The sequence below is a fragment of the Accipiter gentilis genome, chromosome 7 (assembly GCF_929443795.1).
Source record: "Accipiter gentilis chromosome 7, bAccGen1.1, whole genome shotgun sequence".
Classification (NCBI taxonomy): Eukaryota; Metazoa; Chordata; class Aves; order Accipitriformes; family Accipitridae; genus Astur; species Astur gentilis.
Window position 1 is genome coordinate 14,304,451 of NC_064886.1, and position 14,886 is coordinate 14,319,336.

The 14,886-nt window shown below is 45.9% G+C and overlaps 1 protein-coding gene across 3 annotated transcripts in view; it reads left to right on the forward strand.

Annotated features, from left to right (window-relative positions):
• Window positions 1-8,529, forward strand: part of TTC28 (tetratricopeptide repeat domain 28) — a 197,530-nt gene extending 189,001 nt beyond the window's left edge. For all 3 annotated transcript variants that reach the window (XM_049805421.1, XM_049805422.1, XM_049805423.1), the window contains 4 exons: window positions 1,040-1,063; window positions 1,863-1,992; window positions 2,332-2,439; window positions 2,952-8,529. In XM_049805421.1, the coding sequence (XP_049661378.1) occupies window positions 1,040-1,063; window positions 1,863-1,992; window positions 2,332-2,439; window positions 2,952-4,576 (1,887 nt within the window). In that variant the 3' untranslated portion in view covers window positions 4,577-8,529. The remainder of the gene's footprint in view (window positions 1-1,039; window positions 1,064-1,862; window positions 1,993-2,331; window positions 2,440-2,951) is intronic.
• The last annotated feature ends 6,357 nt before the right edge of the window (window positions 8,530-14,886 follow it).

The window sequence follows — 14,886 nt, forward strand, 5'->3', positions numbered from 1 at the left end:
TTCCCTCATTGCCGCCAGAGGGAGGCCTGGAGTCGAAGGGATGTGATGAGTAGAAGACACTATTTCGATAGATCGGAATGTGTTACAGTGTCCATAAGATTACTTCACGATTGTGTTCTTGCCTCAGATAATTAAATCACCCAAGGAAAAACATTCAGGTGGCTATACACAACTAACAAAAGATGCACTTGCCATTTCCTCAGCTGCCCCATGCAATAAATATTGGCAGAGGTATTGCATTGTTTTTGCAAATGTTCTTCTGTAGCCCAAACCCTGGGCAGAATTTCCTTTTGCACAAGAGTCTATCCAGTTACAAGTCAGGGTTTTTCAATGTAGCTCTCCCTTCCTCTGCGGTTACTTGCTTTTTTCCCCTCCTTCCTCTCAGCAGTTCAGTTGGTGACCAGCTAAGGCTCTGCCTGTCCCAAAGGAGAGAAGACTTTGTTCAAAACTGAAGTGTAATGACAGTTATTGCTTACTGTCTTTCCCGTATGGGTGATAGGTGTCATAAGGGAGCAGGTGCTCTTGGCATTAGTGAAGCAGCAAGGCAGGGAGCCTGATCTTTTGCTCGGGATAGAAAATGCTTATTTTTAGTGCAAAACAGAAGGCAGGAACCACAAAAGAGAGAGCTTCAGTACTAGCACATGTGCAAGGAAAAGTTAGGGATTGCTGACTGCATTAAGTGCCAATAATGTATCCCAGAGAAAACAAGAGAAAGGCTTGTTTTATGTTCAGCATTCTGCCAGAACGTGGGTTGGCCTGAGTATCTGCCTGCTCAGTGTCTGAGTTGATTGTAATGAGCTGGGCACCCCCAGATTCCAGCTGCCTGTTCCCACGCTGTTGGACTCTTGATTCACAGCTCAAGCCATTTCTATTGCTCCCTTCTTTCTCTGGATGGAGCATCTTGCAGTCAGGATGCTGGTTTGCATGTGGATGTGTCACTGCAGGGTTCCCAATCACAGGCATTTTGTAGCACAGAATAACCTGTGTTCTTTCTTTCTTTTCTCCTCTCTTTTCCTTTCTGATTATCTGCTGCCCGAAGGCTGTTAAAAATATGGTGGGAATGGTGAGTATTACGTGCACTGGGGAATGACACTGCTGTGCAGGCTAAAATGTCTTGGTTGCTGCAGACCCATTTCCCTGTGCTGCATAGTGTCTTCAACCTGCTTTCAGGCCTGGAATTTGCTCCATAGTGCTACTGTGGAAAAAAGACTGTGTAAGCTTTTGTGGGTTGTAAGAGATGGGTGGTCCTGAGGTTAGCTGGTCCCTGATTAATGACTTTCTATCCTTCCTGCCCTGGCTATGTTTTTGAATTACATGGGATCCTGGCACCTTAATTTGTGTCAGATCTTCATAAACACATTTTTTGTCTACTTTGCTACTCCTGTCCCTTGGGCACAGTTGAGAAACTTCTTTCCTGGAGGCCATGGAGGTGTTACGAAAGTCTTCTATGGTTTCATATGACTTGTTTTACCCAGTTAAATGCTGAAAATGAGTTTCTTGGGATTTGCATAAGGAATATGGCTCATATTTCTGTGAGCAGCCCCAAAGTATCTCTTTCCTTTTCTTTCACTTCACAGATTTTCCTGCTGTACTTCCTTCTTGCTCAGTTTCCACTGGCCACACCCCCCAACCCTCACCCCTGTTCTGTTCCTACCTTTGCTGCTGTTCAAGTTTGTCCATTATTGCTGTCCCTGGACTGTCCCTCTGCCCAGACCTTTTTGTCTCACTGTTCTGTTCAGGAGCAGCAGCTGAATATACGGGTGTACAGAAAAAGGGGTGTTTGCAGTGCGTTTCCTTAGCTTTGACTGTCAGAAAAGCTGTGATTTGTAAGGAATGGCTAATGTTTGTATTATTGTCTTCAGCTGCATCAAGTCCTGGTTCAACTTCAGGCAGGTGAGAAGGAGCAAGATTTCTCTTCTGCACCAATCCAGGTTTCCATCAGTGTCCAACTCTGGAGGCTACCTGGCTGTCATGAGTTTCTGGCAGCTCTAGGTAGGAAAACACTTCTTTCCATTGTCTTTCTAAAACTATTGTTGGTGTCTTATATGGTGGCTTGAAGTGTCAGTTTGAACACTCAGCTGGAGTGATTTGTTCATGTATATGTCTTTAGAGTCCAGCACCATAAAGCTCCCAAGACCTGCTGGAGAAGGCGTACTAAATACTAATAAAAACAAACCCACAAACTGTACATTGTAGGTGAAGAGTCATCATTCCAGGATGCTGCAGGACCTCATATATTTTTGTTCTGTTTGCGTTATAAATGAGATCACACTTGTTTAAGACATTGGATCTTTAATGAGGTATGATTTTCTGCTCCATATTCCACTACAGGTTTTGACCTTTGTGAAGTTGGCCAAGAAGAGGTGATTCTGAAAACTGGGAAACAAGCTAATAGGAGGACCATGCACTTTGCTCTACAATCCTTGCTGGCACTTTTTGGTAAAGCTACTTAGAGTAGTTTTTGCTCCTGTATCATCTGATGACTTGATCAGAATGGCTTCTATTGAAATCTCGCACTCTTACCTTTTGCAGAGATCATACATACTTCATCACACATGTCATAGAGACCATACATCCTGCAACAGATGCAGCAAATGTTATTTTTATATGGGAAACAAACACTAAGACTTGGCTGAGGCCAAAGCTGGGAATAGAGTCCAGCAGCTAGAGGATGTTTGACTCACTCTTGGTTTTGAGATATTAAATGATAATGAATTGACAAGTTTCCTCTGGGATACCTGGACTGAGGTTCCTGCCTGTGCATTTCCTGGGCTGTGTGCATTTTTTTTTTTTCCTCACCTAAGTAGTAGTTGGGATTTTTTGAAGTAGCATAGAGTCTGAGTAACTGTTTTGTAGCATTTCCTCTTAATTCTGATAGAACATTACCTGGTTTTGTTTGATTTTACTGTGTATCTAAGGGCATGTTTGTACTTTTTTTTTTTCTTTTTTAGATTCTACAGAGCTGCCTAAGCGCCTTAGCCTGGACAGTTCCTCATCACTAGAGTCACTGGCTTCTGCTCAGTCTATTTCCAACCCTGTACCCCAGTATCAAAACCCTCCATTCTCTCCTCCTTGTCCAGACAGCATTGCATCAGATGCCATTTCTGTGTATAGCCTGAGCTCCATTGCTTCTTCCATGAGTTTTGTTTCCAAGCCAGAGAGCATGACAGATGGTGTGGCACACAGAGGACGCCAGGACTATGAGAGGCCCAAGAACATCTATCCGCATAGGTCTGCAGTACAGACCCAGTTGTCACTGCAAACCAGCACTGTAGCCAGCAAAGATGAGGAAGAGTATGAAGGTTTTTCTATAATCAGCAATGAGCCTTTGGCCAATTACCAAGAAAACATAAAACCAGGATTTTCCCCTGATAACAAACAGCCCAAAACTGGTCAGACTGGAGGCATTAAAGAGTCTGTCAACCCCAAAGGGAGCATAAGTACCCCAAATTCTCCTGTTAAAATGACTCTCATTCCCAGTCCAAATTCACCTTTCCAGAAAGTTGGGAAACTTGCAAGTTCTGATACTGGGGAATCTGACCAGTCTAGCACTGAGACTGACAGCACTGTCAAATCCCAGGAGGAGAGTAATCCAAAGCTTGATCCGCAAGAGTTGGCCCAAAAAATTCTGGAGGAAACTCAGAGTCACCTCATTGCTGTTGAACGTCTTCAGAGAAGCAGCAGCCAAATAAGCAAGAGCAACAATTCAGATGATGGGGCTTCCACCCCAGCAGGTGTGTCTGCATTCAGATCTTCAGAGACCAGTGCATTCAGTCGGCCAATCAGCTCTAGTCAGAAGAATCAGTCTTCACCTCTTGCAATTAAACCAAAGCCTCCAACAAGGAGTTCATCCCTTCAGAAAGTGAGTTCTGGCTATAACAGTCCTACAACATTGGAGATGTCAAACAAAGGCAGCACAGGCCAATACAGTGGGCAGCCATCTCCAAGTTGTGATTCACATGGGTCCTTAACTGAGCAGCCTCACTTTAAACTCAAGTACCCCAGCTCTCCCTACAGTGCTCATATTTCTAAATCGCCCAGAAATATCTCTCCAAGCTCAGGGCATCAGTCTCCTGGTGGCAGCACTCCATCTCCTGCCCTTTCTTATTCCTCAGCTGGTTCTGCTCGCTCAAGTCCAGCTGATGCCCCAGACATAGACAAATTAAAAATGGCTGCCATTGATGAAAAAGTGCAAGCAATTCACAACTTAAAGATGTTCTGGCAAAGCACTCCCCATCACTCCACTGGCCCAATAAAGATTCTCCGAGGAGCTCCTGGAACAATGACTTCTAAGAAAGATGTCCTCAGCTTGCTTAATTTATCTCCACGGCACAGCAAAGAAGAAAGTGCAGATAAGCTGGAATTAAAGGACCTGTCTATTGAGCAACACCTTGCTTCTCCACAAAAGAACCCTCCAAATGGACACAGGCGCCCTGAAACTACAAATGCAGTGACATCAACTCATTCTCCACCTTCCAGTAGCACACCAGGAACCACACGCCCCTTGAGGCTGCCATCTGGGAATGGTTATAAATTTTTGTCACCGGGAAGATTTTTTCCTTCCTCCAAATGTTGAAATGTCTTGGGTACCAGCTGATGACTTACAATCTTGTTGAAGTATTTGCTTTTGCCCACTTGCCTTTATCAACATGGACCCATTATCTAAGAAGCCGTGGTCGTACCCACAGTTGGCAATGCACAGGAATGTGACAGATTGGGCCTATCTGTCACTGCGTAGGATCATGGGCCTTACACAGATGGGTTTTAGTTTCCCTTATCAGGACCTTGGCCAGATTCACTTGATAACAGGTTCTATGTAGTGTTCAGTATTTGCAGCAACAGGTCCAATGAATCTAGTTGTCTGTTCATAAAATACTAGCTTTTAAACCACCTACTTGTATTTCTTAACCTAACAGGAGGTTTTACTGCTGGCTTTTTATTCAAAAATTAGACATATCAGGGATTGGAGAGGGAAGTGAGAGGAGGCAGAACTTTCATATATACCACAAAGAAGTATGCATAAGTTTCTGCCTGGAGAGGTACAAGCCATTTATTTGATTGCTTTCAAAGGCTGACAGAGAGGACAAGATAACATACCTCTAGATATCTCTGCCAAGTTAGCCAAACACAAGAAATTGCTGGCAATAAAACTCCATACCAGCATGATACTGGCAGTTCTCTTGCATCATTTAGAGTCCAGTGAAACAATGACGAGAGGACAGGGGTGCCCCATTCTAAAACCTGCATCTCGAGTAACTCTTTTTTGGAGGGATACCTTTCAGGTGATGTTTTGCTGGTTGGTCTGCTCAAAAAGAATGGTTGGGGCATAACGAGCAAGGTGAGCGTCAGCGTGAGGTAGTGAACGAGTGTCAGAGAGCCAAGTTCTTGTTTTGTTTAATGCTCTGATCTTTCTGGCACACAGCATTACGAAGGTGAAATTTTCATCTTGGCGAGTATTTGGACAGCACAGATGTCTTCTGTCTGCTAAGTGTGCACAGAAAAGGGGTTACAGACACTGAAACTCAGAATATTATTTTACAGTTCCACAGTAGGCAGGAATGTGATTTCAGTGTATGTGGTTTAGAAGTCACCTGACCAAATAAATCCTTCACTGATCCTGCCAAATCATTCCACATAGCTCATCATGGGCAGGTCTGCAAACCTCTCCCGTGCAGTGGAAGCAAGTTTCTTTTGGAGCAAGTATACCAGGCTAAGCAGATGTCAGTGCAGTCAGAGCACATACATGAGGCAACAAGCAGAGTGGCTGTGTGCAGAACCTATGCGCCCTCTGATTCGTGGAGAAAAGAACCAAGAGCACCCCTGGGGTGATGTGTAAAGTAAGCTTTCCTAGTCTAGATGGTCTTCAGGTGTTACAGATCAAGTTGAAGATTATTTCTTTTAAGCAGCTATTGAATGCAGTGATGTAATCAGAATCAAAATGGTAATTTACATGCACTGAAAACTGTGGGCATGTGGTAGCATTAACTCGGCCACACAGCACACTGAGATCCAAGCAAAGTATTTCACAGGCCATGTGCTATGAAGTCGGAGCACTGGATCACCAAGGCTATTGGTTTCTATTCTGCACTCCCAAAATCTGCTGAGTAACTGAAGGCTAATTAATCACTTCACCTCTCCGTGCCTCGTCTTCCCTTTCTATCTAAATGGGGATAGTAATACTTACCTACCTACCTCACAGAGGTGTTGTGAGGCTTAATTAATTAGGCCCTGAGTTTTAGCTGGATCTTAAGTCGACTTCCAGTCTTGCAACTGACTACCTGAATGGTGAGTGCAGTCAGCTCTGTAAACGTATTAGGGGCACACTGCTGATGCAGATAATTGTTGCACTTATCATGTCTGGATGCTCTTCATGAAAATACAGATCTGATCATTTGTGATTTCCTTAGGGATCTTGGAGAAAAAGCATGATAGCAGGACAGAGGATTCAATTCTGATACCAGAATATAAAATTACTTAGGCTCAGCTTACTCATGGTGCATATATCAAATGCTTGCTTTGAGTATACTCTAGAATCCACTGGTTTGGGGAGAATGTTTTCCTTTTTGCCATTACAAGAAATTAACACAAGCATTAAAGGCAAAGAATAATAGAGCTGTGTTGTTACAGTCAGCTAACAAGGGATGGATGACCACAAAAGTTTCGGTGCAGAAAGACAAAAAGAGTAGTTACTCATCTACTCATATTATGCAATGTAGCAAAACAGTTGAGTAAATCTGTTCAACTCATATGACGCAAGTTATTTGTCTGCACATTACATCATTCTGTGATGGTTTGGTGCTAGATACCATCTTCTCGTCATTTGGCAGGAAAAATTAGAACAGTGGGCCAAAATGAATCAGTACAGCGTCTACCCATCATGTAGACGGTGATATTGCTGATCATGCAACTTGCTGTGGTCACAAGACTGCTGAGAGACTTCATGTGACCTACTCTGTTTCTAACCAGCGTAACTGTTTTAAAACGACATCCCAGGAACATCCAGGATGGAAGTGGGCAGCTTTTTGTTTATAGCAACAGCAAATACTCCCTGTAGTGCTGCATAACATACCAGAAATAAGCCTCTTTACTTGTAGTTTACTTCCATAACTAAAGGATCTTTTAATCTGTAGAAATTATATATTGCCATTCTGGTACAACCCATTTTCATGCTGCCAGTAGGTTTCATGCTGGCTTAAACTTTTCAGAAAGAGCTAAATCGGGGCTGGGGGCGGGGGGAGGGGGGGCATGTCTGGTTCTTCTGTTGTTTTTTTAAGGAGGGGGGAGCATTAGAAACAGGGAAGGGTTCAGATGTAGAGGAAGTTAAGTATTTGGGAAATTGGTGTTGTATAAATATGGAAGGTGAGTGTCACTAGAACAAGTCCTTTGGGAAATGTGTTTCCATTGACTTGACACAGGGCACTTCCATTGGCTTAATGCAAGCCATGAAGATGCATGCTTACTCATGATTGGGAGACACTTCACACACCTTGTGCCTCACTCCTCCACCCCCTGAATGAGAAAAAAACCCTTTGTGAGAAAAAAAGAGTTTTATCAGGTTTGCCCAATATGTGGAGAAATTCAGGAAATGAAAATAACATGTTCTCCGTTTGATATTAGAATTCCTTCTGTGGAGTTTAAATGCATTTGTCGTTGTTGTATTTGTGCATGGTACAAGTGACAACACTGCTTAATACAGTGAGCAATAAGAATTAGGTATTATCCACTTTCACATTAAACCTGCCACATGCAGCCATTCCCCAAGGCCATAGAATGTATTTTAGTTTGGTTTTACCCAGTATGTTTTACTGTGTGAGATTACAGATTTTTTTTATTGACTGTCTTTAGCTCCAACTAAATGGGAACAGTAAACAATCTCTCTGATCAAAATCCAGTTTAATTTGATTTTGTTGGTTAGCCTGTACTCTGGCCTGGTACTGTTTTTCTGTCTTTTTAATCATACCTTACTTAAAACAAGGAAAAAGCATTGAAGGGGTGCTACACCCACGTACGTCACTCTAGGCCATATTTCCTTTCATTAGGTCAAACTCATTCTGTGAACATCTCTTTCAAGTTGCAGAATAGGTCCGGGTGCACAGAAATATCTGTGAATCTGTAAGAAACACCTGTAGTTTCAGGCTAGATGGTAATAATGGATTTGAGCAGTTTCGGGTTCATTGCATTGCCGTGCTGTCCAGAAAGGCTGCAAATGTGCATGGAAAACTTGGCCCCTCAGTTGCAGAACTCCTTCAAAAGAGCGTTGAAGATGGTAACTCAGAGAGGACTGTCAGCAAAGACTCTTTCAAGCAGCAGCCCTTTAGCGCTTGCTCTCCTTGTATGCAGTGTTAGCCATGTTTGGCCTATAAGGACTTTCTTTGTAAATTAAAACTCTGTTTCCAGACAGCATTAAACTTTTTATACTATGAAATTTACCATGTAAAAAGATTTTCATATTTTTATTGAAATTGCTAAGGCATTTGGCCTTCTTTCTTTGTGATTTCAGTGTCTATTAAAGCATGAGTTCTATCAGTACTTTAGTCTCTTGGTCTAGGGTGATGTTGGGAAATAATATGTTAGCACACTGCTCTCTGTCCTGACACCCAACTGGTTTCTAGTTGTTCCTCTAGCCTGCTCCCAAGAAGTGAAGAAGTCATGCATAAATCTGCATTCTGTGGCAAAGTATGACTAATGTACGGCAGCTGTCCTCAGCTTTCCCTGTGGAAGTGAGGGGTCATCAAGAACTTCCTCTTCTTTCTGTGGCAGAAGGTAGTGTTCCTGTTACAAAGGATGATTGGAAATCGCTTTTCCTTTTCCTAGCAGGTGGTGGAAGCGTCAATATTTGCTCGGTATCGGTCTCGTTGTAGTCGGCAGCAAAAGGACACATAGGGTTGGAAGGAGCTTCCAGGATCGCCCAGTCCCATCCCTCCACTATGGAAGAACCAGGTGCTGAAGGTATGATATGTTTTCCCCATATTGATGCCAGTTGGAACTTGCTGACTTAAATCTTCCTTCTGCCCCCATGTGAAAGGTGCCCTTGCGCTTAGAGGAAGTGTTAGTGACCAGATAAAACTAAATAATTTAACTTTTTTTTATGGTGTCGGAAGTTTCCATTGATGACAGTCTCCCACTTATGTAAATGCAGCCTCTGGCCATGTTGACCTAACACGCAAACTGTATCCTTGGTCATGACACAGCAGGGTATTACTGGCCTACAGTCTCCAGCCTCCCAGTCTTTGATATGCTGAGAATGAGGTGATCTGAACCACATAAATCACTGCCATTTCTTTGGCATTAACTCTTCTGTAAGGGACCTTTCCTGGCATGCATCTGAAGTAGCTGATTCTCTGTATGTGAAAGCATGGATAGTGCAGCCCCCCAGCAAAGGTTTTATACGTGGCTGCCTCAGCTTAGTCATGCCCTTCTGATTACCTACAGCCTGGTGACTCATCCAGTGTAAATCAGTAGGCAGCTGGTGTGGATGCCTTAGCTTCTCCTGTCATTGTTACTAAGATAATGTCACTGTATGGCCGAGATGCAAGAAAGTCCTCTTCCTTTCAGAGACATGCTTCTAGAACAGCAAGTGTGGGAAGGTGTCAGTTCAGCACTGCAAAAACAAGAGGGGAGTTGTCTTAAAGCCTGACCGTGAACATTTTTGTATCAAATACTTAATATGCAAATATATATCAGGTACAGGCTGGAGCATTTTGTGAGCGTCAATACGCACATTCTTACTGCATGTTGATGTACACTACCAGTAGCATATACCTCCAGATGCCCTTTTCTGCGGCCCTGCTGATCTTGGCTCCCAGCTGGACACAGCCTTTGCTTCTCACTGAGAATGGTCATGGACTTCTTTGCAGATGCTCCAGCTCTAGTTCTGTTTTATTACTTTCCCCAGATGGCCTCTCACTTTCTTGTTATTTTTTAATGTACTCTCCAAAGAGAAAAACTCACTTTTTTATCCCTGTCAGAAAGAGTACCAGCTGCCTTCTATTACACGATGACATCATTTACATGTGGTTTTATTGGTAAATGACTGTGGCTGGTATTTTAGCGGACTCCAAGAAAGCTGTTCCACAGGGAACTGCAGCAATTGCCACTTGTACAAACCAGAAACGTACAGGGGATTGTGCTCTCCTTAGCAAGTCTCTCCCATGTCCTCCTCTGAGAAGCCATTGGAGAGGGACATTTGTTTTCCAGTGGCTAGCAGCAACCTCTGAGAAATGTCCACCACAAATGTCTTTTCTGCTCTTGGATAGTCCTCAGATTTCCAGTGCTTTGTGGCTGAGAGAGAGCTGGCGGAGGAGCACGGGCATTGCTGCTCCCACATGTGGCCAGAACATGCAGGTATACCTAAAAGATACTCTGAGGTGCAAGGGGAAAAAGGCCAACTCTTCAGGTTAGGCATGTGGGCACCCACTGCACAGGAGCTGGCAGATCAGATGGGAGAACTCCAGTTACTTGGAAATGTCAGAGCCAGGGTATGCTGACCTCACCTCCACTGTTCTTGAATCACACAGCAATACAACCTGTGTGCTAAAGTGCACAACTTTGACCTTTCAGCATAAAAGAGAGAGTGTTTAAATATTAAAAAGCATTTTCCCATTTTCAGTTCATTATATGGAAATGTTGGCCACAGTTACAATTCCCTTTCATCACAGAAGGAAGAATAGGGGCCTGGGAACTTGAAGGAAGGGAGTAGTTTTGTTTCAGAGAACCAGTGATGTCTCCTGCCTTGGCAGCACAGCGCTGCAGCTTCTGCCTTCTCACCCTGCTGGCCGGCTGCAGCTAATTGTCCTGCTGCAATCAGTGGGAAGGTGTCAGAGCAAGAACAAAGCCTGCACTACAGCACAGTGCTGGAGACCAGAAGAGGGTCAGAGGAACTTCAGAAGCAGGCATGTTCCCCGAGGTCCCTTAAAAGTCATGCACAGACCTAGAGCAGTCTCCTAACAACTCTACACAGACACAAAATTAGGGGTAGCACAGCCCTGCCCAGGGACCCAGCTCATGGTGTGGCAGACCATGGCCCAGTGAACCTCCAACAGGTCCCCTTGCAGAGTTCCTGAAACAGTGCTCTTGTGTTTCACTGCCACCATCCCACTTCACATGCACGCAAACCTGTGTTCAGGCAGCAGGACGCGTCAGCAGGCTCAACCTCTGACAAAAGCCAGGAGTCACTGATGTGCAACCACACTGGCAATATTAGTTCTTTATGCAGGGCAAGCCTAGGCTGGAGGAATCCCATGAAGAACAGTTTGCTGGGGAGGCATCCCTTCCACAAGCAGAGGCTGTAGTGAAACTGTATGGGCTGGTCTGAAGTGGTGCTGTCTGTGCGCAGGGTCCGGAATCAGCAGGATGCAGCTACTCAGATGATACTATTGTGTGTGGTATAACCTAGATATAAACAAAGAGAATCAGGGGTTTGGGGAGAGCACACATTGCAGCTGGCTGAGTAAACAAAAGACAAATGTTGCCCATATGGGGAAGGAGTAGCAGCAGGGGACTGCACTCAGCCAGAATTTTGAAAAACCAAATAAAGGAAAACACTGAATGCTTGAGAACTTTGGGAAGCAGACGCTTAAAGCCCCACCACTGTGCCCTGGCACAGCCCTTTGTAATTTCTTTGCCTCATAGACTGAGCCAGTGCAGGCATAAGTCGGAGCGGCAGTTTCCATAGCATCCGTCTTTCACATTGCGAGATACTTGAATGAAAATATCTTTTCATAAGGCAGAGTCTATTGGGGATTTTCTTTAAAGACACTTACCTGTGGGAAGGTCATTTGGCAACATTTAATTTTCCTATCTGTGAATATCTGCTCTCCTTTAGTGGAGTTGATGTGTAAATGCATCACTAGTTCTAGCTACTGGCAAATGGAACTTGGGGAAGATGGCTTCTCAAAGAAAAGGGTAGGCAAGGATGAGCCTGGAATTGGGGTCAGTAGTCGCTTCTGGGGCAAAGGATGCAATTCAGAAACACGGGAACACTGGTTTTGTGCTGAGACTGATGCTCAAACAGGAGACCAAAATTCAACAAGGTGCAAAAATCTGCCTTAGCCAGTTTTGGACACCAACAGTTACCCAGAATTAAAATGCAGTAGCTACCGTAAATTAAAATTGTGCAGTTTAGCTTCCTGTGGGTTGAGAGCTGACACAAATGTCCATTTAAAAGGATACTTTTCTTTTGTCAGCCGCAGGGCAGCATTATTCACAGTGAAAATCTCTGCAAGTGTAAATGCTGTGAACTGTTCCACAGCCAAACATTTTTCCATTTTTTGAGAAGGAATAATTTCCCTCCTGCATTTCCCTTTGTCAGATCTTGAAATTTTTTTTTTCTTTCCAGTTTACCTAGTCCTATATTTGTGCAAGCATTTCAAACACAGTAAAGCAAAAGTGGCTAGTCTGCATAGCTATGAAGAAAAATCTGGAAAAAAAAAACCAAACCAGAAAGCTAATGCTCACAAACTAGAAAGCAAATAAATATATTTAGAATACATTATTTTAAGTAAATCCTGTAGTTTTACCTGAATTGCTATTTTTGGGTGCCCTGAAACAGAAATATTGTTACCCAGCTGCTTTGTTCTCAGCGCATCATTTTGCCACAGGATAAACTTTAGTCACTATGGAAACAACAATAAAGCTGAATACAACATACAGAAGCAACTTGGGGAAACTTGACCCATGTTGTCCTCCTACGCCCTGTGTTGAAGAGCCGGGTATGTCGCAGTGGTTTGGCAGTGGCTTTGAGAGTAAGCAGGGCTGTGTCCTTGTTACGGGGATAAGGTCTCTCTGCAAGACACATTCCTGGATTCTCTTAATTCTGCTGTGCTCCAGCTCTGAACAGCTGAGTTACAACCAGTTTTTATCATTTGCTCCTCATTCCAGGTCTCTTAAGCGTCACCATTCATGGATATTTATAAAAACCTTCCAGCAGGTTTATCTTCATCACTCACTGGCACCTGTGTTGTCCTCTCTGTCTCCTTCATTTTACTGTTTTCACTCTGGAATTCAATCCTGCACATCTCCGTAGTACCTGAGAGACTCCTGCGTAAAGATTTGTTGCTACTAGAGAAATCCCTGTTTGAACACACTGAAGCTCTGTGTATTTCCCTTTTTGGATTAAATGCCTAGAGTAAAGGTTTAGTTAGCTTGCCTCCCCTCCCCACCAAGTTTTTCTCTTGCCCCCACTCTGCTCTTTGATTGTTGTATTAATAGAAATGTGTTGGATAAAAAGGGAGCTGGGAGATGTGATGCTCTTTCACCGTCTAGTGAAAGTGTGTCCCACCTCTCTGCCCCCCAGCCAAGTATCTCCAGCCACATGCCCTCATAAATTGAGTAGTGTAAGCTGCCTGGTATAGAGGGACTTGGCACCAGCACCCCCCTGAGATACGAAGGCAATTTCTCTCCTCAAGGACTAGTGTTACAGGTTCTTTACAGGCTCGAGGAGCTTCACTGGGTATTCTACTCTTGGGGCTCACTTCAGCCTTCTTTTGGTGCCTCTAAGACTTGTAGGCTCTTTTCATTTTTTTATTTTTAATGGAAGCTGATGGTCTAATGTCACCAGCAGGTTTGTGGGACCAGAGAGTGCAGGTGGGTCTGAGCCTAGTAACGGTTGAGTCTTGTTCTTTGTTGTATGTATGTCAGTTTGGTGATTAATTTCTGGTGACCTTGTTATCTGTGAACTTGATAAAGGATAAAAGAAATTCTCCCACAAGAGGGCAGCACTGGACACAGAAATTGTGGCTGCTTGCGTTACACCCTTTAATGAAACAGTGAAAGGGTCTTTCCCTTTGTGGAGGCGCTAGCACTTCTGTTACTGGTTTACTGTGTTTTCATTTGTGTGGCAAAACAGGGGCAGGCCAGAGGTAACGTAACAGCAATCCGCAAGAAAAGGATTTGGCCTGAAACACACTGCATACAGAAATTTTAGCCTCCCCCGCCCCGCAAAAGAAAAGAGCTCTGGTAGCGTTGCTGGCCGCGGAGCAACGACAGCGCTGGCAGTGAAACGTGGACGGTGGCGTCGTCAGCTCGGCGACGCCGTCGGGGCGGTGAAGATGCACAGCCTGCGCTGCGGAAGAGCAGGGTCGGGCCCAGCTCCCAGCCGGTTGCCCCCTTTCCCAGGATTTCCCGCGTGCGGGGCTGGGGGGGGTGGGTGAAATGAACCAACGTTTCGGGTTCTCTTTTCCCACGGGCGGGGCTCCTGCGCCGGGAGTCGCGTCGCGTCGCCTCACCAGGCGCTTCCTTCAGCTGGACAGCGCGGCACAAGCGGTGCCGCCTCATCGCAAGGACCGCCGTCGGTTTTCAGCAGAGCGGCGGGGCCGAGATGCCGAGCCCAGCGGGCGCGACCGCGACGCTACCCGCAGGACCGGCCGCGCGTTTTCCCGGGGCGGCGGGCGCGCCAGCCGCCTTCCCAGCGGCGCGGCGCCTCCTCGGACCGCTCCAGCCCCTACACCGGCAGCGCGCCGCCGGCACGGCCCCGCTCCTCGGCTTCCTCAGGGTGGGCAGTCGCGGGGGCCGCACGGCGGGGGCCCCGGGCCCCGGCCCGCTATGCGGCCGGGTGCTGCCCGCCCTCCTCCGCCGAGGGAGCCGGCCGCTCCGCAGCGCCTCCGGCCGCGCGGAACGATGACGTCGCCGCGCGGGCACGCGAGTCGAGGGCGGCACCGGGACGGAGCCGGGCGGGCGGCGCGCCCCGATGATTGGGTGCCTACGGGTGAGGTGGGGCGCTCGCGGGAGCTGCGCCCCCTCGGATTGGTGGCGGCCGGCGCAGGCGCGGCGTGCCGGCGTGCGCTCGCGTCAGGAGCGGGCGCGGGGACGCACGGCGCGGCGGGATTGGGCGCGCCAGCCCGTGGGGCCGGGGCCTCCCCCGGAAGCGCGCAGTGCAGCGTGGGGCAG